This window comes from Lepidochelys kempii, chromosome 10 (genome assembly GCF_965140285.1).
Source record: "Lepidochelys kempii isolate rLepKem1 chromosome 10, rLepKem1.hap1, whole genome shotgun sequence".
Classification (NCBI taxonomy): domain Eukaryota; kingdom Metazoa; phylum Chordata; order Testudines; family Cheloniidae; genus Lepidochelys; species Lepidochelys kempii.
In genome coordinates this window covers 36,860,292-36,886,058 of record NC_136389.1, presented here as the reverse complement: position 1 = coordinate 36,886,058, position 25,767 = coordinate 36,860,292, and the positions used below count along the sequence as shown (strand labels likewise).

At 45.2% G+C, this 25,767-nt stretch overlaps 1 protein-coding gene across 7 annotated transcripts in view; it reads right to left on the bottom strand.

Annotated features, from left to right (window-relative positions):
- LOC140918455 (ankyrin repeat and fibronectin type-III domain-containing protein 1) overlaps window positions 1-25,767 on the bottom strand; it is a 574,998-nt gene that overhangs the window by 138,891 nt on the left and 410,340 nt on the right. For all 7 annotated transcript variants that reach the window (XM_073362896.1, XM_073362893.1, XM_073362895.2 and 4 more), the window contains one exon: window positions 24,789-24,829. In XM_073362896.1, coding sequence (XP_073218997.1) covers window positions 24,789-24,829 — 41 coding nt within the window. The remainder of the gene's footprint in view (window positions 1-24,788; window positions 24,830-25,767) is intronic.

Genomic DNA, 25,767 nt, shown 5'->3' with positions numbered 1-25,767 from the left:
GTGGCTAAGTTCTGCATCATTATATTCTTTTTTCTCTACATAACACGTAATCAGAGTAATGCTAAATTGATTTAAGAGCACACAGTTTTCTCAGATTGTTTCTTAGAGATGCTAGAAATGTTTGAAATTAAAACATTTTTCATTTAAAATGGTCTTTTTTTGTTTTTAAACATAATGTTTCACAAAATCATTTTGTTTTTTTTCCCCATTTTTTTTATTTTATTTTTGGAAACGCTTCAGTAGATGAAATAATATAGCCTATTAGTTGTTCTTCCACAAATTTTGCATGTTTCCATTTGTTGTTTTTTGCACTGTCAGTTCTGATTGTTTAGCTTCATCAATGGTGGTTTGCTTTTGTTTTTTAAAAAAATCAAAAATTGTTTTGAAAAATCCAATGGGAAAAAGATCCTCTGAAATCTGAAACCTAAAAACTGTTCCAAAACCAACAGAAAGAAAAAGATTTCAAAAGGTACACAACTTAAAAAAATCAAGAATCAACCAGCTTTATTGTTTATTTAGACCAATGGTTTTCAATGTGTGGTCCACGGACCTCTGGAGGTCTGCAGACTATGTCTAAGATTTCCAAAGAGGTCTGCACCTCCATTTGAAATTTTTTAGGGGTCTGCAAATTAAAAAAGGTTGAAAACCACTGATTTAAACCATTTGGGTTTACTCAGCCTTTCTGTAGCTCTGTTGGATTAGTCTGTAACCATTGTCTCAACAATCTGATAAATTGATAAATTGGAGAGAGTCCAGCAAAGGGCAACAAAAATGATTAGGGGACTGGAACACATGACTTATGAGGAGAGGCTGAGGGAGCTGGGATTGTTTAGCCTGCAGAAGAGAAGAATGAGGGGGGATTTGATAGCTGCTTTCAACTACCTGAAAGGGGGTTCCAAAGAGGATGGCTCTAGACTGTTCTCAATGGTAGCAGATGACAGAACGAGGAGTAATGGTCTCAAGTTGCAGTGGGGGAGGTTTAGATTGGATATTAGGAAAAACTTTTTCACTAAGAGGGTGGTGAAACACTGGAATGCGTTACCTAGGGAGGTGGTAGAATCTCCTTCCTTAGAGGTTTTTAAGGTCAGGCTTGACAAAGCCCTGGCTGGGATGATTTAACTGGGAATTGGTCCTGCTTCGAGCAGGGGGTTAGACTAGATGACCTTCTGGGGTCCCTTCCAACCCTGATATTCTATGATTCTATGAATCTACATACAGGTCATCTTTCCCTTATCCTTTGTATTGTTTTCCCTTATCCTTTGATCTGTTTAGAGTCTAAGCTCTTCATGGCAAAGATCCATCCAATTCTGTGTCTGCAAGAAGCCTTGAACACTTTGGGATATTAATAAAATAAATAAATACATAATTTGTTTTATTATTGTGGGTTTTTTTGTAATGCTGATATATTAATAAAAAAGGTGACAAAATATCATGGCCATTCAAATGAGCACCACAGCCAGTGATGAGGGAGAAGAAGAAAAGGAGGAGACTATTAAAAAGATCAAAAAAGGCCAGTAGATATTGATGTTTATGCAACTGAAGGCACATGGGCCCTGGTTCAGCAAAGCACACAAATGTGTCAGCAATCCCACCACTGAGGTCAATGGACCTGCTCACATGCTTCAGGTTAATCATGTCTGTAAATGCTTTGCTGAATCAGAGCCTTGAACAAGATTCTTTGGTGACCGTCATGTTTGGCTTACAAGTGACTGAACTTCACACCACCTGGCTACTGAGATTAAGTGATTCTCCCATCATAGAGTTAGAAGGGACTACAAGGGTCATCTAGTCTAACCACCTGCCAAGATGCAGGATTTCTTGTGTCTAATCCATCCCAGACAGATGGCTATTCAGCCTTCTTTTGAAAACCTCCAGCATAGGACCTTCCACAACCTCCCAAGGAGTCTGTTCCATTGTCCTACTGTTCTTACAGTAGGGAAGTTTTTCCTGAGATTCAATCTAGATATTCTATGCTCTAGTTTTAACCCACTGCCTCTTGTCCTGCCTTCTGTGGTGAAAGAGGGCAACTTTTCTCCATCTTTTTTATGGCAGCCTTTCAAGTATCTGAAGACCGCTATCATGTCCCCCTCTTAATCTCCTCTTTTCCAAACTAAACATCCCTCGTTCTTTCAGCCTTTGCTCATTTGGCTTAGATTCCATCCCTTTGTTGGGATGGAATACAAACCAAATCATCTTTGTTGCTTGCCTCTGGATCCTTTCCAGTTTCTCTACATCCTTTCTATGGCGTTGGTGCACAGAAAATACATGGGAATGGGGGAAAGAGGATGCAGGGTCACATGTCCCCTGCTCCCAGATTTGCTGCTCGGCTGTACTGAGCATGCTCAGTAACACTGCTGACTCTCTGCACTGCCCTCACTCTGCCCTCACCCCCCACCACCATTGGCAGGCATGGGTCATCTCTGCATTGGCACCAAAACTGGACACAGTACTCCAGCTGAGACCTAACCAACACCAAGTAGAGCAGTACTATCACCTCCTGTGACTTGCATGCTACACCTGTTAATGCACTTGCTTTTTTCACAACAGCTGACTCATGTTGAGGTTGAGATCCACCACATCTCCCAGAAACTTTTCAGCAGTGCTGCTGCCAAGCCAGTTTTCCCCCTTTCTGTATTTGTGCCTTTGTTTTTTTTCCCCCTAAGTGTAGCACCTTCCATTTGTCTTTGTTGAATTTCATTTTGTTGTCTATAGCCCTGTTCTCCCATTTATCAAGATCCCTCTGAATTTTAGATCTATGCTCCAAAGTATTGGCAACCTCCCAGCTTTGTGTCATCTGCAGATTTGATCAGGATGCTCTCTAGTTCTTCATCCAGGTAATTAATAAAGATGTTAAACAACATCAGACCCAGAACTGATCCCTGTGAAACCCCACATGAGACCTTCCTTCAATCTGACATCATTCCATTAATAGCTACTCTTCGTTTGTGGTTGGTTAACCAATTCTGTATCCACTTAATGGTAGTTCTGTCATCATTTAGTGTTATTAAGATCATTTTGTGGTGGTAGGGGAGGAATTTATAACATCTATACAGATCTCGACATAGACTAACTCCAGCAATATCTGTTGTAAGCTTACTATGATGGGGATTAGTTACATAAAAAACCCATTAACAAACATCTGGTGGTTCTGCTCATTTCATCCCCAAGTCCGTCTGCTGGAAGGGCCATAAGGAACTCAGTGTCTCTGTGCAGTCTGAATTGCTGGCCCAAAAGCTGAGAGACAAAACAGAAGAGTCCGCTGGGACCCTCGTCTCTCTTTTCACCTACTTCATCTGCACATCACAGGAATTACCTTGCTCTTCAAAGACATGCTCTGGAATCTCCAGATCTGAATGGCAGATCTCTGCAGGAGCGCTCCAAGTTTCCAGATCTCAATTGTGTACACTCCCTTATGTGGCGACGCCATGAAGACAATGCACTTTCTTCTTATTGAGATGTTCCCTCATCCAGTTGGTACAGCCTGCATGACTCCTTACAGTCTACTCAACAGTGCCTAAATCAGTCAGTGTAATCTGCTTTATCACCCACTGCCTTCTTGCGGCACACCGCTACAATAAAAACATGCTGCAGCAACAGATAACTTCCCCATTGCCTTCAATGTAAACTAATAATCTCACTTAAACCACTTAAGGTATTTTTCTGTACATTTCTCAGGAACTCACAAGAACTGAAGAAAGCCTGAAGAGACACCATTCCCTGGAGATATCACCCTCCAGATTATATCAGTGTCAGGGAAAAGGGAGGGGAGAAGGTGAGCATTGTAGCAACCCAGGAATGGAACATCCAGGTAAGGATCTGTGTCTAGGGGAGCTAGCAAAGGGCCAGCCTTCACTGGCGGCCCTGCCAGAGAATAGGCACAGGGATAATAAAAACAGCTCCCTACGGGCACACATACAAGAAAACCTGTTTTTATGTCAACAAATCATTCAGCCACTAGCTGGCTGGTAATGCAATATCTTACTGAAAGATCAGCTGAGCAGAATTTGAACAGTTTATAAACTTGTCATCACTAACCACCTCTGGCTGTTAGTGTCCGGCTCTTCATGCAGCATTGCACTTAAGATCATGGGGGAGAGATTATGGGAGTCTGGAACACTTGAATGAAAAGATGCACAGATTCATTGATTTCAAGGCTAGAAGGGAGCACTGTGGTCATCTAGTCTTGTGTTCTTGTATGACACAGGTCACAGAACTTCCCAATATAATTCTTATTTGAACCAGAGCATCTCTTTAAAAAAAATCCAATCTTTACTTAAAACATGCCAGTGGTGATAGAAAAGCTGGACATGCACAAGTCCAGTGGCCCAGATCTAATGCATCCGAGGGTGCTGAGGGAATTGGCTGATGTGATTGCAGAGACATTGGCCATTATCTTTGAAAACTCGTGGCAATCAGGGGAGGTCCCAGATGATTGGAAAAAGGCAAATATAGTGTCCATCTTTAAAAAAGGAAAGAAGGAGAACCCGGGGAACTACAGACTCACCTAAGTGCCTGGAAAAATCGTGAAGCAGGTCCTCAAGGAAACCATTTTCAAGCACTCGGATGACAGGAAGGTGATCAGGAACAGTTAACATGAATTCACCAAGGGCAAGTCATGCCTGACCAACCTGATTGCCTTCTATGATGAGATAACTGGCTCTGTGGATATGGGGAAAGCAGTGGATGTGAGATATCTTGACTTTAGTAAAGCTTTTGATATGGTCTCCCACAGTATTCTTGCCAGCAAGTTAAAGAAGTATGGATTGGATGAATGGACTATAAAGTGGATAGAAAGCTGGCTAGATTGTCGTGTTCAACGGGTAGTGATCAACAGCTCGATGTTTAGTTGGCAGCCAGTATCAAGTGGAGTGCCCCAAGAGTCGGTCCTGGGGCCGGATTTGTTCAACATCTTTATTAATGATCTGGATGATGGGATGATTGCACCCTCAGCAAGTTCGCAGATGACACTAAGCTGGGGAGAGAGGTAGATACGCTGGAGGGTAGGGATAGGCTCCAGAGTGACCTAGACAAATTGGAGGATTGTACCAAAAGAAATCAGATGAGGTTCAACAAGGACAAGTGCAGAGTCCTGCACTTAAGAAGGAAGAATCCCATGCACCGCTACAGGCTGGGGACCGACTGGCTAAGCGGCAGTTCTGCAGAAAAGGACCTGAGGATTACAGTGGACAAGAAGCTAGATATGAGTCAACAGTGTGCCCTTGTTGCTAAAAAGGCTAACAGTACATTGGGCTGCATTAGTAGGAGCATTGCCAGCATATCGAGAGAAGTGATTATTCCCCTCTATTTGGCACCGGTGAGGCCACACCTGGAGTATTGCGTCCAGTTTTGGTCCCCCTACTACAGAAGGGATGTGGACAAATTGGAGAGAGTCCAGCAGAGGGCAACGAAAATGATTAGGGGGTTGGGGCACATGACTTACGAGGAAAGGCTGAGGGAACTGAGGTTATTCAGTCTGCAGAAGAGAAGAGTGAAGGGGGATTTGATAGCAGCCTTCAACTACCTGAAGGGGGTTCCAAAAAGGATGGATCTAGGCTGTTCTCAGTGGTGGGAGATGACAGAACAAGAAGCAATGGTCTCAAGCTGCAGTGGGGGAGGTCAGGTTGGATATTATGAAACACTATTTCACTAGGAGGGTGGTGAAGCGCTGGAATGGATTATCTAGGGAGGTGGTGAAATTTCCATCCTTTGAGGTATTTAAGGCCCAGCTTGACAAAGCCCTGGCTGGGATGATTTACTTGGGGTTGGTCCTGCTTTGAGCAGGGGGTTGGACTAGATCACCTCCTGATGTCTTGTCCAACCCATATCTTCTAGGGATTTGCACTGCTCCAACTAACCTGGTCCAATAAACCTGGCACAAACCTCTTGATGGGGAAGGCCTTAGAAACTTGAGCTCACTGTTATCAGGTGGCTCAAAGAGAGCTTTGACATGTCTAATCAGGACCCAAGGCCATGGATGCACTGACAAAGAAGCCAGCTCATGCCTAGCTACCTAGCTAGATGAAACAAAGCCCTAAGGGCATCAACCAAGTGTGCAAGGATGAACCCTGTTGATTGTCAGAGCTTCACAACTACAACAAAGAACACAAGGGGACTCACTCCAGGGCCTGGGCCAGTGAAGAATAGGGTGGGGAGAATCATCTACGCACCAAGCGAGGGGTTAGCATGAGATACTTACTATTGGTGTCTACCTGTTCTGGGACTCCTGCCTGGCCTCACGTTGCTAGCACAGCATCCCAAGACCAAGAACCCCTTGAGATGCGTAGCTGTGGAGACAAGCGCCCTTCTAAATAGTAGTCTTCTGTGTTCTCATTTAACAACAGTGTTGACAGCCCAGCTCAGAAAATAGCTAAGCACGTTTCCTCCCCTTAAACCGCATGGCTGCGTGGGAGTGTCTGCTGGTGTGGTGTGAGGGAGCGTGTTATCTCCCATGCCCACTGTGTTGACTCATTGTTTCAAACACTTTGCTCTCTAGCTTTAAGGAGAAGGCAGCCTCGGTTATTTTGTTCAAAAATGCCCATCTTCCTACGCGCGATTCCCTTTTTATGACTAATGCCAAGTTTAGAAATGTGAAAGGACTGCAGCTGGTGCACAGGTGGCTTCTTTGTTGTTCTCAGCTCTGAGCTCCCTTGGAGCGAGAAGGAAATTTGGGCTCCTGTTCATATCAGTGGGGGACTCTCTCTTATGGCTCTTCTCATGGACTTTAACTCTCCTCTGCATGGCAGGACATTCAGCTGCCATATTCATTCAGCTACGCATGTCCCCCCTACTGCTCTAAACAATGAAGCTCAATTCTTCTCTAAAGCTCAATTCCTGGGATGAAAGAGCAATTCATTTTCTAATTTCATTCAACTCTGCTTCTCCCACACTGCTCTACTGTTGCAACAATTCTGAAGGGACTGGTGCCTCCACAGTTTAGGGGACTGGTAATGAGTTATGGAGCCTGTCACCTCTGTCAAACTCAGCAGAAGATGGTCATGACCAATGATTTTTATCTGATGAGACCTGCAGTGCCTGACATGACTTTGTGGGTCAATGTCCAGTGGACAGGGGAGTGCATTACCATAAATGGCTCCTCATTCAGAAGAGTGACCTTTCTTTTCTTAGCGAGAGGCTCTCCCAGGACAGGGGTGAGTGATACCGGTAGGAAGCAGCAAAATAAGCACATGCTAGACCTTTCTGAAGAGAAATTCAGTTCTCTGGGCTATCACGCCAGCACTAATTCACACATGCACATACACACATACAAAATTAGGTTAAAAAAAAGCATACTTCTAAGAAATTTAATCCATTTGTGACAACTGCTGAATAATCAGAAGCTGGGCCAAGCAGGTTTTAAATTGGACTGAAACTGAGATTACAGAAAAATCTGCATTGGTTAAATGAAAAAAAAACACACCAGTGTTCCTATGGCAACCAATGCAGTAAAAGCCTCACATTACAATCACACTTAACACATTAAAAGCTGTAGAGAAACGAGTGAAACTCATACTTCATTTTACCAAACTTAGCCAGAATGGCACAATCCTCAGATGGAAACCAAGAGGCCTCGGCAAACCTGGTAGTCATGATCATTTGATGACCTCCCCAGGCTTAGAGTCACTGTCATCTACCACTCAGAGACCATCAGTGAATTGCTGGCCCCATGGAAGCCAATGAGAGTTTTGACATTGACTTCAAGGGGTGAGGATGACTATTTATTACTGGAGTTGTGGTAGCATCCATGAGCCCCAGCCATAGACTGGGACCCACTGTGCTAGGCACAGTACAAACACAGAACCAAAAGAAGGTCCCTGGCCCAAGGAGCCGACAGTCTAAGTAGTTCATCCTATGTTGGTAGCAAAGAGTTCTGTTGGAAACAGCCCTCTTGGATCTCCTGCACCGTTAGCTAGGAAGGGTTTAGAGACATACCCCAGTTCCCAACCTTCCTCAACAAGGAGTGAGAGGGAAAAAAAGGAGAATTGCCTTAAATAGATGACTACACAAACTCTGGGTGAGATTCACCACACTGCAGCGTAGGCCAGCTCCAGGCCTACGTACCACCTCCAGGCCTACGTACCACCTAAATCCAACTGAAGCTGGCCCACTCCCCAGGAACGGCATTTCATTCTCTGAGCTGTGTGGCTGATAAGACACAAAATGTGACCTGGCTTGGCGGGTGACCCAAGGCTCAGGCAAGGCTGAATGCAGCTCTCAGTGGTGAGATGTGAGAGGCTGAGGAGCATGGAATAAGCCACCATATATTCTTTGGAGCTTCTTTCTCCACAGAAGGTCTCCACTTTGTGATCAGAGATAGTGGAAGGGTCAGGAGGGTTGACTGAACTGCCTTGTCTTGTGTCCCATCAGCAGACAGACAGGGAATGGCGACAGAAATTGCTGGCTCTCGCTGGCGGGTGACGGGATGCTTGCTCCAGGAAATATTTGACTGCAAAGCAAGGAAGTGGCCGGCAGGGCAGCTCAATTAACACAGTGCATGGCAGCAATGCGACACAGACACCCCTGCTGTCCCAGGTCCACATCCAAACCGCACTGTCTGCCTGAGGTGCCGCTCTTCCCATGGCTGTCAGCCCATTCTGTGTACTGCTTGGGCCTCCTCCCTCCGGCCCCATGCTTCCTGCCCCTTTACAACAACACTGCACCGCTCTGTTAGAATTACTTCATCTTCTCTTCTTGACCAGCTGCACACAGCATCTGAGGGTACAAGGGACCAGGTCAATCGTCTGTGCTTAGTGGAGCCCAGGAGTTTACCCCTCCATGTGCCCAGGGCACAGCATCCCCCTGCAGGGGGCAGAGACACAGGGGGCTACAGCCCTGCCCCTTGCTCCCATGCTGTGAAGGATGGTGCAGACTACACACTCCTTGTGTGAGATGGTGCATGCATGGAGAGATGGTGCCTCCCTGAGACTTGTCAGCCAGGCAATGCAGCTATGCACTGCCCTCTACGCAGCACCACTGTCACAACATCTGCTGGACTGCTGAGGGTACCCCCAGGAGGGGTTTCTGCTCCCTCTGTCCCACCTGAACAGCTGAATCTTACCTGAAAACTTTCATAATGTCAAATGTCACTGCTGGGCAGAGACCGGGGCTAAATGCCACCTCCTAGACCATTATGTAGCAGAAGAGTTCCCATAGCGTTGTGATCCACTGAGCTTTCTGGCAAAGACTCCACAGCCTTAACTTTAGCAGCTGCTCCTTGCCACCATTCCAATGCAGGCCGGCCTTTGCATTCTCTGCAACTGTCCCCTACCAAACTGTCCCTCCATGTACTCCTCACGTTAAGCCTACCTCTAGCGCAGATCTGCTCTCTCCCTCTGCCAGCAGTCAACTCCAAACCCTCATCCCCGCTGTCACCATGAGCAGCTACTGACTCCACGTTCCTACTCAGGGGTACCCACTAGGGACTTATTTCTACTCCCAGTGTTCAGACTTGTAAAATTCCTCTGACCCCTTGTAAATCAGACGCTGCCTCTACCGGCCAGACCCCAGTAAAACAGCTCCTAAACCTGCTAGAGACTTTAAAAGGCCAGCCCTGCTGCTAGGGTACCCTGGCTGGCATCGTAAACCTCTTTAAACCTTGTAAACGTTGCTTGCTAAAAAGTTAAATGCACAAATCTAAAGGAAACTGGCTGTAGGGAGGGCTGTGGCCTACTGGAAACTGATACCCTACTCCAGGGCTCCCATCTGGGAAGCACAGCTCCTCTCTGCCTCCGTTCCCTCCCATATCTGCCCCCATCATACCTGTCACTTCCCAACAGACCCCAATGCCTCTCCTCTGACCCCGCCTGCTGCTATCCCGCCCCACTGTACTCCCACACCATCACAAACCCCAATCCCTGCCCCCCACCTACTCCTATCATACCCCCCCACAGACTGCAATCCCTGTCCCCCACCTGCTGCTATAGTACCCCACAGCCCATCACAGATCCCAATTCCCACCCCCACCCATTGCTATCAAAGCCCGGTTCCTTTCACAGATCCCAATCCCTCTCCCCCACATGCTCCTATCGTACCCCCCACCCTCTTCACAGACCCCACAGGCCTCTCTGATGGACCGCAACCTTGTGGTCATGGAGAGGCTTGCCTGGGCTAAAGACCCTCAGAGTTACATTTTCCAGAGCTTTCATACTCCTGGTAGGGTCCCCCTTGGTGAACAGGTGTGAGACAAAGTTCCTGACTAACCACGGTCCAAACTTTACAAGACCCCAACAGTGGATCAGGTGCATATCAAGGACCTTTTAATATTCTCTGGCTGTGTAGGCCAGGGATGCAGCAGGAGGGAGGCTCCTGGTTGTCTTGGATCCCCTTGCCACTGAGTCAGGGTTTTCCTCCTTCCAAGTCTCCTGTGGTCACCGCCTGCACACTGGTTTCCCCCTGTTAAAAGATTTCACATGCAGGCCTCTGCCAAAGGGCTCACACCTGTCCAAAGGCCTGTGGTGATGGAGGAGTGGTGGTGAAGACAGGAGCAGTGATCTTTGCGAGTCTTCAGTCACAAATCTGCACGCAGCCAGCAGACGTGTGATGGTCGTCTTGTGCTTGGATGAGACAGAAGTGCATTTTGGCAGCAGCGGCTGTGACTAAGCAGGCCTTTTCAGGATCCTCTCTGCTCACCCCAAATGGGGAGGGGGCTAGAAAAGGTGCCCCAAACATAGGCTGCCTCATATTCTTCCGACTGGATGGCTGCATCCAGTGGAATCACTCAACTCCATGGCTGAAACAAGAGATACAAGACAATTTCGTCACCTGGAACGTCCACACCCTTATGAAGAAAAGGAGGACTTGTGGCACCTTAGAGACTAACCAATTTATTAGAGCATAAGCTTTCGTGTAGCTCACGAAAGCTTATGCTCTAATAAATTGGTTAGTCTCTAAGGTGCCACAAGTCCTCCTTTTCTTTTTGCGAATACAGACTAACACGGCTGCTACTCTGAAACACACCCTTATGGGCACTCAGCACAGTGAATGCCCAGAAAGAAGAACTAACATAATTGCCAGAGAACTGGCAAGACTCAACATTGACATTGCAGCCCTTAGTGAGATCCGCCGGGCCGATGAGGGCCAATTAAAAGAAGATGGAGGTGGCTACACCTTCTTTTGGAAAGCAAAGCCACCTGAAGAGAGACACATTCACAGGACTGACTTTGCCAGTCAGCTTTTGGAACTTCCCATGGGGATCAGTGAGCATCTCTTTGGCTCAAGCTCAGCAACAACCAATTTGCCACCGTCATCAGTGCATACACCTCAACATTCAGTGATGGGGAAGACAACAAGGAACAGTTTTATAGAGCTCTCAATGCAGTCCTCACAGCCACACCTAAGGCAGACAAACTCATCCTCCTGGAAGATTTCAATGCCAGAGTCAGACAGGACTCCCAACTCTGGAGTGGCACAATAGGCAAAGAAGGGGTGGGAAATGTAAACCCCAATGGTATTCTCCTCCTCAGAAAACACCTGCTCATCACAAATACCATCTTTAGGCAGAGTAACAAATTTAAGACCACCTGGAAACATCCTCGGTCCAAACTCTGGCACCTCCTTGACTATGTTATAGTCAGAGCTCAAGATTACGCCCATGTCCGTATAACATGAGCCATATGACAGAGGTACAAATCATTGTTGGATAGACCATCGATTAGTGAGACCAGTCATGTACCTGCAGCTCACTCCACCACACTGCAAACACCCAAAGACTAAGCAAAAACTGTACAACGTCAAAGCACTTCAGGACCAAGCCAACTGCAAGATGTTCCAGCAACACCTGTCTCTAACTTGCCTGATAACATCATTGACATTTAAGAGCAATGGGATCAACTTAAAAATACCATTCACAGTGCATGTGCTGAAACTATAGGATATTCCACTCATCGGCACCAAGACTGGCTTGACGAAAACAATGAGGAAATCCTAGCATTAATTCAAAAGAAAAGAACTGCATTCTGTAACTGGCAAAATGATTCCTCTAACCAATGAAAACATGAGGTTTATCACCTGCTCAGAGCCAAAGTCCAAAGGGGGCTACAGTGACATCAAAAATATGTTGTGGCTAGAGAAGGCCTCTGAGATCCAGGATTTCATAGACCAGGATGACATAAGAAGCTTCTTTCAAGCAACAAAAGCTATATATGGGCCAAGCTCCAAAGGCCCAACCCCCTTACGTTCCCAGGATGGCTCCACCCTCCTCAAGGACAATGCTATCGTATCCCCACCCCTTCAAAGACTCCAGTCCTCATTCCCCTCCTGCTCCTATTGTACCTCACCCCCTCACAGACACCAATCCTCATTCCCTACCTGCTCATTCCCTCAATCCTCATTCCCTATCGTATCCCCGCCCCATCACAGATGCCAATCCCCATCCCCTGCCCACTGTTATTGTATCCCTACCCCCTCTCAGACCCCAATCGCTCTCCCCCACCAGCCACTATCAAACTCCCTATCACATCCTCACCTCCCATCACAGACCCCAATCCCTCTCCTCTGCCCCCACCATGCCTGCTGCTATCCCATATCCCATGGCAACACACACAGGCTCTCACTACCAACCTCAGCCATTTTGCTTGCCTTCCTCTCCAGGTTGCCTGTTTCTCATGGCTGCCGTCCCTCCCTCGCACTCCCCACTCTTAGCCAGATTGTCTCCTCTCCTGACCTCCCCTACACCCACATGCTACCTTTCTTGGCACCATGTCCCAGACTTCAGAATTTCTTCCTTCAATTCTCATCATGACTCACTCCTGTCTTCCCTCCAGGGCCGGCTCTAGGATTTTTGCCACCCTAAGCAAAAAAATTTTTGGCTGCCCCCTGCTCTTTTTTCGTGCCCCCTCCCCGGCCCCAGCTCTGCCCAATCTCCACGCCTTCCAACCCCTTCCCCAAATCCCCGGCCCCGCCTCCTCCCCTGGGCGTGCCGCATTCTCCACCTCCATTGCTTCCTGCGGCTCTCCCCCCACAACCCCCTGCCCTCGCTCACCTCCGCTCCGCCTGCTCCCCTGAACACGCTGCCGCTCCGCTTCTCCCCCTCCCTCTCAGGCGAGGGAAGGCAGTGCGTTCAGGGGAGCAGGCGGAGGCGGAGCGGAGTCAAGCTGGGGCGGCGGGGGCACATTTCTAGCTAGGGGCGGCATGGCCGGCACTGGAATGCTGCCCCTAGAATTGTGCTGCCCCAAGCACCTGCTTGTTTTGCTGTTGCCTGGAGCCGGCTCTGCTTCCCTCTCCCTGTTGTTATTGGCTAGGCTGACAGCACTGCTTATTATTAAGGTTGTCTGACACTTCCCATTATAAGACCCTGTTTTCAGGGAAGATCCTGTCTGCAATGAGCATGCTTCAGCCCAGGGCAAAGCAGGACTTTCCCTGCAATTGGAGCTCTGGGCCAGGCTGGGAGTAGAACTAAGAGTAAATTGTCTCTCTCTCCTGTGCTCTCAGAGCCCCCATAGCTTGGAGGAGGAAGCTGACTCACTTTTATACACAGGGGAGAAGAACCAGGTGTAAGTGGAAGCAGGAGAAGGAGGTTGAGACAAAGACCTGGGGAGTAGAATAGGACTGAAGGCAGGGGAGAGGGAAACAGACTGAGAGGTGGAGGTGGAGGGGAGACAGCCCATCTGGGCAAGGAAACTGGGACTGTGAACCAGTAGGGTGGGGTGGGGAAGGCTGTGAGAGGAGAGTGGACACAGATCTGACAAGGAACCAATGTGTTGGGGAAGAACTGGGACTGGGATTGGGATTGGCTGGGCAAATTCCTGGGGGTGGGTGATAGTGGATGAGATTCCAGGGAAGGAGATTGGGGCTGGGAGCCAGTGGGGACATGGAACATGGAGGCCAGGGAGGGAGAGTACATACAGAGCAGATGAAGAGCAGGGAGGGTGGGGGGAACTGAGACTGGTTGGTCAAAGAGACTGGGACTGGGATTATAAATTTGAAGATTGGAGACTGGGACTAGCTAGGTGAGGAGAATGGGGCTGGGCCAAGGAGCCAGGAGTGGGACAGGGACAGGTTGGAGGAGATGGAGTAGAAGTTGTCAAGCTTGGGGGAAAACAGGGAGCAGAGTCTGAGCACTCTCTCCTTCAGAGCCCAGAATGGAACCCATGATTCCCGTGGCTCATCATTCCTCTGCTGTCAGCAGCTACCTGTGAAACCCACTGGAGGAGTGTCCCATTCACCTCTAGTGCTGGACCACAGAGAAGATGACCACCTACTACTGCTGTCACTTACTCCAGTCACATGGCAGAGGCCTGAGCTTTGGAGCTAAAGGTTCCAACCCTGCTGATGAGCCATGTGGGTGTCAGTATGATGCCACATGATGGAATTTCTGTTTTTTTTCAGTTTGTTTATTTTAAACCTAGGAAATTATACACAAAAACTACATTAAAATAACATGATTAAGGTTCCAAAGTGAAGCACTCAAAAGCTAGGAAATGCCAGAATTAAGGTTGCCTTAATTCAGCCCCCTTGTGCTTATGCATTATGATTAGGCTTGGGAGGATTAGATTTTTATCGGTCAATATCAATAAATGTCAATTTCACAGTGCACACATAAACCAGTGAAAGAATATTTCATAGAATCATAGAATATCAGGGTTGGAAGGGACCTCAGGAGGTCATCTAGTCCAACCCCCTGCTCAAAGCAGGACCCATCCCCAATTAAATCATCCCAGCCAGGGCTTTGTCAAGCCTGACCTTAAAAACTTCTAAGGAAGGAGATTCCACCACCTCCCTAGGCAACGCATTCCAGTTATTTCCATCAATAATAAAATATTACAGTGGCAACATAAGAAAAATGGTGCTTGAAAACTTTTTAGAGTCTGATTTAAAGCTATTTACTTTGTATATTTTGACATATGATATTGACAGTTTGTGATTTTTAAGGGTTATAAAACTTTAACTCTTTGCAGCTCATCATCTATTGTTATTAGTTATTGTCTGACCCCTCTCAGTTTCCCACAGCTTTGAAAACTGAAATCAACAGAAATTGAAAACAAATGTTAAAAAATAATACAACAAAATAAAAATTGACTTCTGCTGAGAGTAATTAGGATTCAGTCTTTATCTACATGATGACATGACAATTTTAAAATGAGATCCCTGCCTCTTTCAGTGCGCAGAATGGATGGTGCTCAATTAATGAGCAGCGATTCCGTTATTCTGTTTTCTATTCATTGTTCAAGTTTGTGGCCCCAAGCCTTACTTACTGCACCCTCAGGCCTTACTTACTGCACCCTCTTTAAACCCTACTATGAAAACAGAATTATTGATTTCCTGATGGGCTTTCCTATGCTACACATCACTATAGTATCTGAGTGCTTTACAAACATAACTTATCTCCCTGTGAGGCATGGGGGTGGGATTTGCCCCATTTTACATGTGAGATGCAGAGGCAGAGGGAAATTAGGGTCAAAAGTATTCAGTCACTTTGGGTACACAATTTGAGATGCCAAGAACCCAAATTTCAGAGTACTTAGTTGTATATAGTCCTTTCCATACTCAAAGCAAAGCTCCCGTTGCCTGTGAGTGCTCAGCACTTCTGCAAATCAGACCACAAGGCTTCAGGTTATGCACCCAGAAAATGAGAAACACACAATTAGTGACTGTCTGTGAAAAGTTTGGTTTAAGTGACTTGCCCAGTGTCACACAGGAACTCTTTGTCAGAGACATGGTTAGGAACCAATGCTCCATGAGGCCATCCTTTCTCTTCCTGCAGTCCCCTGCCTCATTCGCTGCACAGCTTCCAGCTTCTGCAACAAATGAAGCAAGGCTCCTATCAGCAGCAGTCTCCTTTACCACACAACTCTGATTCATCTCCAGAGCGGGTCTAGCCCATGCACTGAATGAGGGGCTAGTCTATGATCATGTAATTAAAGACAGTATCATAATGCATGTGCTCAAGGGGGCCCAACTAAGATTAGGCAAGAAACCTTAATTCAGGCATTTCTGAACCTAGCAGTGCTTAATTTTGCAACCTTAATAATGTAGCTTTTTGTAATTACTGATATTACAAGCTCCAACCAAGACTGTGCTCAGCACTGTACATACACATAGTGAGAGTTTACAATGGAAACAGAGAAGAGTCAGGAGAAAGGAAAGGTTATTAGCCCCCCTTTACAGCCGGGGAACAGGGAGATTAGGTACATATATATTATATTTACAGGTTGTGATTATAGCTCACCTTGAATTGAGCTACCTTAGGTCCTGGAGCAGTGAAGCCATGAAAGCACAGGCATCCGTGTGAGCTGTACAAGCCCATCTGGAACCCTGTGTAATTACTGGTAGGGCTAGTCTGTGCTGCTGCATCTTCACTGCTCTGGGACCCGAGCTAGCTAGATTAAAGCTAGCTCAGGGATTTCTACATGAGCTGAAATTGCACCTTGTGATTATAGTATAGGCATATCTTCAGTGACTTGACCAATGTCCCACAGGGAGTCTGTGACAGAGATTGGAACTGATCTAAGCTCTTCCAAGTCCCAGTCCACCACCTTACTCACAAGACCATCCTTCCTCTCATGTTAGCTTTCCCTTCCCATCTAACTCCTCGTCCTTACATTACTGCCTTCCCTTCCCGTTCACAATGTATCCCATTCCTCTCTTTCTTCCCCAGTGCCCAGAACTTTGCCAATAGGGGAGTGGGGGTGGGAGGAAAGAGATTACAGTGTTAACTCAGCTTCACCAGTCAGGGGATGAATGTCCCTGCTGAGTGATTCTCACCCACTGCAGAAAATGTTAAATGTAGTATGTATGTGCTGGTATTGTCGTTGTCTTTATTATAATGTCTGAATTATAGAAGGAATGCAAATGAATGTCCCCCACAGAAGTACACCAGTGTTGTTATGATGGAATGTGAGGCTTTCAAGGGGTAAATACCCATTTCCAGATCCTTTAAAATCCCAGGGTTTTAGAAGATAATAATTCAGCAATAAAACTTCACTTTAAGCTGAAACTGTGGCATAGAAAGTTCTTAGTCTAGGAACAAACATTCTGTCTTTAAAAGACAGGTAAAGCTATAGAGGCCAGTACTGATGTAATGAATATTGCAAGGCAAAACAAACAAACAAAAAGGGCTTTAAAAAGTGATTCCAAATGTTTTCTTCTGAGCTGTAGCTAAAAAACTAGAGCTATATAAAAGTATAAAGAAAAGGAGTAAAAATGGGTGTTTATCACTACAAAAGGTTTTCTCTCCCCCCAACCCACTCTCCTGCTGGTGTACATTGTAAGGAGAGTGATCACTTTAGATAAGCTATTACCAACAGGAGAGTGGGGGGGGGGGGGGGGCGGGACCTGGATTTGTGCTGCAAATGGCCCACCTTGATTATCATACACATTGTAAGGAGAGTAATCACTTTAGATAAGCTATTACCAGCAGGAGAGTGGGGTGGGGGGAGAGAAAACCTTTTGTAGTGATAAACACCCATTTTTCATAGTCTGCGTGTATAAAAACATCTTCTGTATTTTCCACAGTATGCATCCGATGAAGTGAGCTGTAGCTCACGAAAGTTTATGCTCAAATAAATTGGTTAGTCTCTAAGGTGTCACAAGTACTCCTTTTCTTTTTGCGAATACAGACTAACACGCCTGTTACTCTGAAACCTAAACTACATCAGGCTCACATCAGATAAAGGAGGTGGGTGACCAAATTGTGCTCAGAAATAACCAAGTGCCTCTACAGTTCAAATTCCTAAGAGCAAGCTCCAGTCTGCCTAGATCTTACTATCTACGGGAGTTACTCCGGCACTGCACTATATTTATTTAGACTATAACTGTAACTGTAATGCCCTTAGCATGCCCTGCCTCTCAAAGATTCTTCTTAATTATTTATGGAGCACATAAATCCACATTCACTTTACACACTAAACCAAGACAGATTCCCTGCAATCTAGGACCCAGATCCTGCACTTGGGAGAGGAAAGAGGAAGAGAGAACCAGATTTGACAGATGCATGTGACATTGCTTAAATCGCTGCAAGGGGCTCAGGTAACACAGTGATGGGCACAGAACATAATGCAGGTGAGTACCTGTTCAGAGGTAGGAACACAAGAGTCCAGATGTGTGGGTGTGACTGCAGAATCGAGAAGCAAGAACAAAGGAGAGGAGATGAGAATGCATATCCTATTCCAACAAGGAGAACCCAATCATGTCAGATGCTGAATACTCCCTGACAAGTCCATAGCACGCCCCGCTCACACTGACTGCAAGGAGTACCCACAGAATCAGGCATGTATTGCACAGTCTCGCTGGGCCAGACAGTGCATTGTCATAGAGACTGTATCTGAAACAGCAACAATGCCAGTGGCAGCAAGTGCAGGGAAAAATCAAACTGGACAGCAGTGATATGTCATAGCCAGGAAGCTGTACCTGTCAAATGCAGCTTTGTTTGTATGTGTAACACAAATCCCCAGACAATCAGCAAAGAGTCTTACACAGGACAGCAGGATGCAAATTAATTTGCATCACATGTCTTATGATTGGTTAGGTCATGGTCTGACATCACAGTCCACTCAGCGAAACACTGAGGTTCTCATAGCTGCCTGGAGGTGACGCTAAGGATTCAGATCTCTGAGAAGTGGCTTAGAAGTCTGGAAGGTAGGAAAATACTAGCAAACCGGCAGGAATGCTTCTTATTTTGTTGGGGAGACAACTGAGTGACATTCTACTCACTCCCTCCCATGGAAGCCCCCACCTGTGATCTCTGTGCATACGAGGAGCTGTGGCCAGGGAACAGCTGCTCTGCACAGAATCATTCCCTGGCAACGTTGGGGATCTCCAAAAATACAGGCATAACACTCTTTCAGGGTTGGGGTATGGCCCAGGTTTATGCAAGTCATGGCTCCTGATGGAACATGGCTGTTACTCTGAAACCCAATGGAACTGTGTTACCAAGGGAAATGGAGGGGGTACAGGAAGCACCACTACAATACCAAGCCTCTGAGCAAATGCCCTGACCCCTCTGCAACACACCTCCGCGGGGCCCACTGGATTAGCCCATTGATTATATGACTTCAATGGGTGGAGAAGGGCACACTCTCTGCCCTCTCTGAGGCAGGCAAACATCCCTCGTTCCCCTGATGGGATGATCTGTAGGAAACTCTGGGAGTCCCTTTGCCCTTCTATTGGGTTTTCCTGCAGGGCAGGGTTTGGAGGGGGGCCATTATTTGGCCCCTACATTTAAGAATAATCTCCACTGTTTGCCTCCCACATGTCTGATAAGCAGTCTCACAAGAGCATGAAAAAGGCATGCTTTTCTTGTCTCAAAAATCATGCACTCCATACAACACGCAATAGACAAACACTGGAGGATTGTTAATAAGGCTACAAATGTAATTCAAAGTCCTCAACCGCAGGTGCTTCACTTTCTTCACTACATGTAGCATGGGGTCATAACTCTGTGATGGATCCTCAAAGCTTCCAGAAACCTGTGTGAGATTTCGGCACCTAAATAAGTGCTTTGATTTTCAAAAGGGCTGAGCACCAGCACCTCCACTGACTTTTAAAAATTGTGCCAGCATGTGCCTGTCCTGAAGCCAGAGAATTGAGAGCTCCTGTAATTTAGGTTTCTAAACATGGAATTAGGAGCCTAATGTTAGGCATTTCTTTTTGCAACTCTTGGCAATAAACAGATCAAGGGAACGTAGATGGATGGATGAATTGAAGAAATATACACACACACACATCATGAACTGCAAACAGGGTGAAGAAAAATCAATGCTTTTTTAAAAAAATTTAAAAATCAGATTTTTTTATTTCAATCGTTTTTTTATTTAAATCGGATTTTTTTGATAAAATGCTTTTTGAGGAAAAAAACAATCTACAGATAGTTTTAATTAAGATACATTAGAGCTCAAAAATATCTCACCATGGAATAGGGATTATAAATTCTAATTCTATAGTATGAGAGAATATATTCATGTAATGTTTAAGAAAAGTTTTAAATGAGCTCATGGATTAGGGACCCAATCTTATGGGGTTCCAGGGGCTTCTGTATACATTATTTAGGTTAATCTTTCTATCTACCCAATGGGACTCAGTGCTCAGTCTAGAAGATACCATCAGAGACAGGGCCAGCTCCAGGCACCAGCTTTTCAGCTTTTTTTGGCACTGAGAATGGGGCGGTGGCAATTCGGCCCCAGCTCCGCCGCTCTTCCCGCCGCAGTGGCTTTTGGGCGGCAGCTCCACTGCTCTTCCGGGCGTGGCGGCAATTCGACGGCGACTGCTTGGGGTGGCAAAATTGGTAGAGCCGCCCCTGATCAGAGATGCTTGGTTTTACAGATCTCAAACTGCAGATTTGTGTCTCCACAGATAATCGCAAAAAGAAAAGGAGGACTTGTGGCACCTTAGAGACTAACCAATTTATTAGAGCATAAGCTTTCGTGAGCTACAGCTCACTTCCTATTGTGCCCCTGCAAATTTGTGTACACAGAGTCAATCCCTTACTTCTCTCTAAAAGTGCAAAGTTTCAAAAAGTTCAATGAATAGAAGATTGTTGGGGGCTGAATAGATCTGGACAAGGAGAAGAAGTCTGGAGATAAATGTGAAAAGGGAGGGACAGGCAGTGGAAACAAAAGTGAAACTGTTTGAGCAACATATTCCAGAAGTCTTGAGATCTTTCTGAGTGCAGCCTTCATTGATTTGAGATCTACCATACCATTCTCTCACTAGAAGGGAAAACCTATAATGGCAGCAGGCCGTAAAGGAGACCCAGTTTGGGAATATTTTAATGAAGTTCCTCTACCTGTGGGTAAGACAGGCATGTGTGCAAAATTCAAACAATGCAACAAAGAAATGCAAGGCCTGGCTGCCCGAAAGAAACAACATCATGAGAAGTGTTCCTTCTCAGGAGGAAGCTGCACTGAAGATGATGAAAGGAACATGTCTGAACATGCAGGATCTTCAGGTAGGTAAACTTTGTATTTCATACTTCTTTCTTAAGGACTGTCTGTCTTCCTTCTGGACTAGTCTTGAATCCTCATGTTTGAGCAAAAAATATAGTTTTTACTCTATGGTACTATCATTTCAGATGCAGTTGTGATAAAAAATAAATAGCTGAAATAGGCAGAACTTCCTTTTACAATTTCAGCTTTAAAGTAGATCTGAGTGTCAGTGAATGCAATGAGTAATACTAAATGAGCCGTATGGTAATAATAATTAAATAACTGCATTGACTTATTTTGTTTAGGAGAATCCGTCCTCAACATACAGGATTCTGAAGACTATCCACCTTCAAGATCACCATCATTTTCTATAGTTTCAGAGTTATCTGCCAATGATAGTGTTTCAGTCACATCATGTATGTCACATAGCCACAGTATATCACCTGCAGCAAAAGAAAAAAAACAACTCCATCATCCAGAAACAACCATAGATAAGTTTGTGATAAGAACCAGCAGATTACAAAAAGAGGTAATTGATGAAAAAATTGCTCAGTTTGTTTATGCAACAAACTCTCCTTTCCGTATGATTGAGAACTAACACTTCATCAATATGGTTCAGTCTTTAAGACCAGGATACAGTCCACCCAACAGAGCAGATGTCACAGACCAATTGCTGGATAAAGTGTATGAAAGAGAAATTGAGCAGTGCGCAAAAGGTCTAGAGGGTAAAATTGTTAACCTGAGTCTTGATGAGTGGAGAAGTGTCCACAATGATCCTATTGTACGTGCTTGTGTGACAACAGAAGAAGGGAATGTCTTCCTTACAGAAACAATTGATACATCAGGAAATGCACACACAGCAGAATACTTACAAGACATAGCAGTAAAAGCTATAACAAACTGTGAAAAAAAATTCAAATGTCTAGTACGCAGCTTGGTCACAGACAATGCTGCAAATGTATCCAAGATGAGAACAAATTATTTAGAAGAGAGTGAAGAGAGTCCAAAGCTAATAACATACGGTTGCAGTCCTCATTTGATTCACCTCCTAGCCAAAGACTTCGGTGTTCCAGAAATAAAAGCTAACGTTGTTCAAATGGCAAAATACTTCCATAACAACCACTTTGCAGCAGCTGCTCTGAAAAAAGTGGGAGGAACCAAGCTAACTCTCCCACAGGACGTGCGATGGAACTCAGTAGTGAACTGTTTTGAACACTATATCAAGAACTGGCCTAATCTGATGACAGTTTGTGAACAAAAACATGAAAAAATAGATGGCACCGTCACAGCCAACTTTCTCAACATTGGGCTTAAGAGAAATGTTGAACACATGCTGAGTTCCCTGAAGCCTGTTTCTGTAGCCTTGAACAAAATGCAGGGAAATAGCTGTTTTATTACTGACGCTGTTGAAATTTGGAAGGAACTGAGTGAGATCTTCAAAGGAGAAATATACAATGACAGAGATAAATTACAAGCTTTAAAAAACTGAATGGGACAAGCAATAGCTCCAGCTCATTTTCTTGCACAGATTCTCAATATTCAGTACCAGGGTCAAACCTTAACTGCTGAAGAAGAGGAGTTGGCTATGACATGGACATCCAGCAATCATCCCTCCATAATGCCAACTATAATAAACTTCAGAGCTAAGGGTGAACCATTCAAGAAATATATGTTTGCTGATGATGTTTTAAAGAAAGTCACACCAGTGAGCTGGTGGAAGTCACTAAGGCACTTGGATTCAGAGACTCTTGAAGTGATAATCTCATTTTAACAGCAGTAGCTTCTTCAGCGGGTGTAGAAAGAATATTTTCTTCCTTTGGACTAATTCATTCCAAATTGAGAAATCGTTTGGGACCTGAAAAAGCAGGAAAGCTTGTTTTTCTTTTCCAGATTATGAACAAACAGGAAAATGAAGGTGAAGACAACTGAGTTAGCTGCAGAAACCCATATTTTAAGCTTTTCATGTTGACCTGGCTGACACAGTCTATTTAATTTTTGTGGTTTTTAAAAAATATTTCATTTAACTATTTTAGTTAAAAACAATTTTAACAAAAACAAGCCTGATTTTAAAAAACTTGAATGTTTAACTACATTAAAAAAATTGTATGTTTGTTTTGTTAAAATATTATATATTTGCTGTTGAAGAAAAAAATCCAGAATACATAACGTTGTTTTAGTTAAATAAAACAATTTAAATGTCTGTCTGGTGATGTTCTCCTTCTAAGACAGCATGGCATGAAAATCCTACAAATATTAATGATTAATCTGTTGAACTGGAGATAGTTCACCTCCCAATTACTTCATAAATATCTGCTTCAATTACCTTTGGTAAATTAAATAACCAAACAATCATTCATTTTCTGAAATAGCTATAAAACTAATCTGAAAAGTTTTCAAAATAAATCACTTTAAAAATGTATAGTGTGTACCTTCTAAAAATGAAACTTACATCTATCTCTGAGTTTTGAAGAATATATATTAAGGTTATAACAACCAACAAGAATGCACTTTTATGGAGAAATCCATGATTAAATCGAGTCTTTCTGACTAGTGATTTAAATCAATTTGATTTAAATCAAATACACTCTGATTGCAAACCATGACATGCCATGATGAAGTCTGAAATTCTACTAGTACTCCAAAGGCATCTATTCTGATGCTAAGAGTAATCAGACAAGGCAGTGACAGAGGCTGTTGTCTTGTGCTCACCACACATTTTGTACAGAGTGCTGAAAAGGAGCCTTCTGGAGATGCTCTTTGGAAAGCAACCAGCAGAAATAAATAGCAGAACAACTCTATTTTTAAAGACATTTCTCCCCAGTCCCATCCCCTTGAAGGAGAAAATTCCAGTGCTGTTCCCAAAAGTTACAGCTCGCTTCCAGAGCTTCTGTCACCAGAAATACCTCAACACTCTATTTTCGCAGATTGAAAAAGCTCAGAACGTTATGAAAAAGGCCAAAGCAGTGATGACAACAGACTATGCACACACTAATAAACGCTCGACGTCACAGTCCTGCAGGGCCACAGGAATGGCTCCCTTCCAGTAAGGACTGGATGCTGTAAGTACCTCTCCAGTTTTTAAGAGAAGTCGCTCTTATCGAAAGATCACATTGGCAAGGCTGCATTTCAAACAGGAAGCCTTCACATTCTGCAGCTCTGTAAGTACCTTTTTCTACCGAAAGGCCTTGCATGTTTGGTGTAACAACCCAAATTCTGCAGAGATGAGGGCTTTGGTTGTACTTCAGGCAGGGGCCCAGAGTTTGAAAATGGTTTAAGGGCTTTATTCACTCTGTCTTGTAGGAACGGCAATGCTGGATCAGAGCAACGGCCCATGTAGACAGGGAATGCGCTGTTCTGCCAACTGCCTTCCCTGTTGCTGGTCTGGTGGTATATTAGGAGAGCCTTCATCTGTGACTACTGATACAGTGGCTCCAAAGAGCCCTCTTTCCCCATTTTGCCCTCACAGGTGATGGCTTGTATCAGATGGAATGAGAGGGAAGCATTTGTGTCAAAATACTGGCAGTGAAAAACTGGCTCCAAGACCAGCCAGTTACAACTTACAGCACCAGATTCTCCAGACCAACCACACAGTGTTCCATACAATTCCAGAGCAAGGAGTAGCAAAGGTGGGAAAGACCATCTTTGCAACTCCCTCCTCCCAAGGCTGCTGGACACCAGCCTGGTCCCTGATACCAGGCAGAGCAGCCTTGATTCTTCCTGACCCCATCTGGGGATTTGCATATGCCCTGAAGCAAAGCGACTGACAGCCCTTGCAGTGTCGTCCTAGCAAGGGTAATTGCAGAAGCTGTTCTTATCCATTGACATGGCTAATCTTAGTGAGATACAGAGTTTCTCTCAATAATACATTGCAATTGTGAATTTCCACTCAGGTGCATGCACTCTCTCTCAAACACACAGGCCACTGGCACTTACTTTGGTTGGTAAAAGTCCTTCTTGTCTGCTGACCCAAGGCTCTGTAAGACAAAAACAGACATGTTTCTTTAAGCCCCTTTCATTCATCTGCCTGCCAGGAACACCTATCCCATGCGGAGAGAGCAACAGAAAGCATTCATGTGTGCATGTAGGAATGGGAATAGCACATGGATCCTTTCACCCCCCGAGGCTGGGTTCAAAACCAACTTCTGCCACGAGCCACTGAAAATCATGGATACCTAATGGCTTTCTCAGTGGCCTGTGTGAAGTGAATGGGTGGCAGGAGTTGCCACCGGCAGCTGCATTCACTGCCTCCTTTGCAGGCAATCTCAGTGGAGACCAAGGACTGAATAGGTCATGCAGACACAACGATCCTCTCACTCCTAGATGCCAGGTTACAATCATGCTGGGGGGGACAGCTTGCACTGCCTCAATAGTATCAGCCCTGGTGATGAACAGGAGGCTGTGATGCCCCTGGCTGGAGTGGCAACATTTCTCAAGACACTCAACAAGCATGTTGTGCAGAAGGGCGGGAGGGGTTCACAAGCTCTGTATTCAGATAAGCAGAAATGCCACCAGGCCCACGGTTCGCAGATACAGTTTGACTCACTGTGCATCCTAATCTCTCCCAGCCCCTATCTGGCCACCTCACCCTGCAGCTGAGCACATTGTGAACTGGTTACTGGATTTTACCCTGTGAGGCAGAGAAGTGCTATTGTCCCCGGGCTACAAAAGGGAAGTATGGCACAGATTAACTGATTGACTTGCTCAAGGTTACACAGCATGTCTGAGCTGAACTCAGGTCTCCCAAGTCCCAGTCTCAACCACTCAGTACATCACACTAGATGAACTGTGTCAAACTCCAAGCATACATCCACAAATGCCAGTAGAAGAGGTGATCTGACATACAGAGAGATTCCCATGTGCTATTGTTTTCCAAGTGTAGATGGTTTAATGTGGTCTCACCAACAACACCATT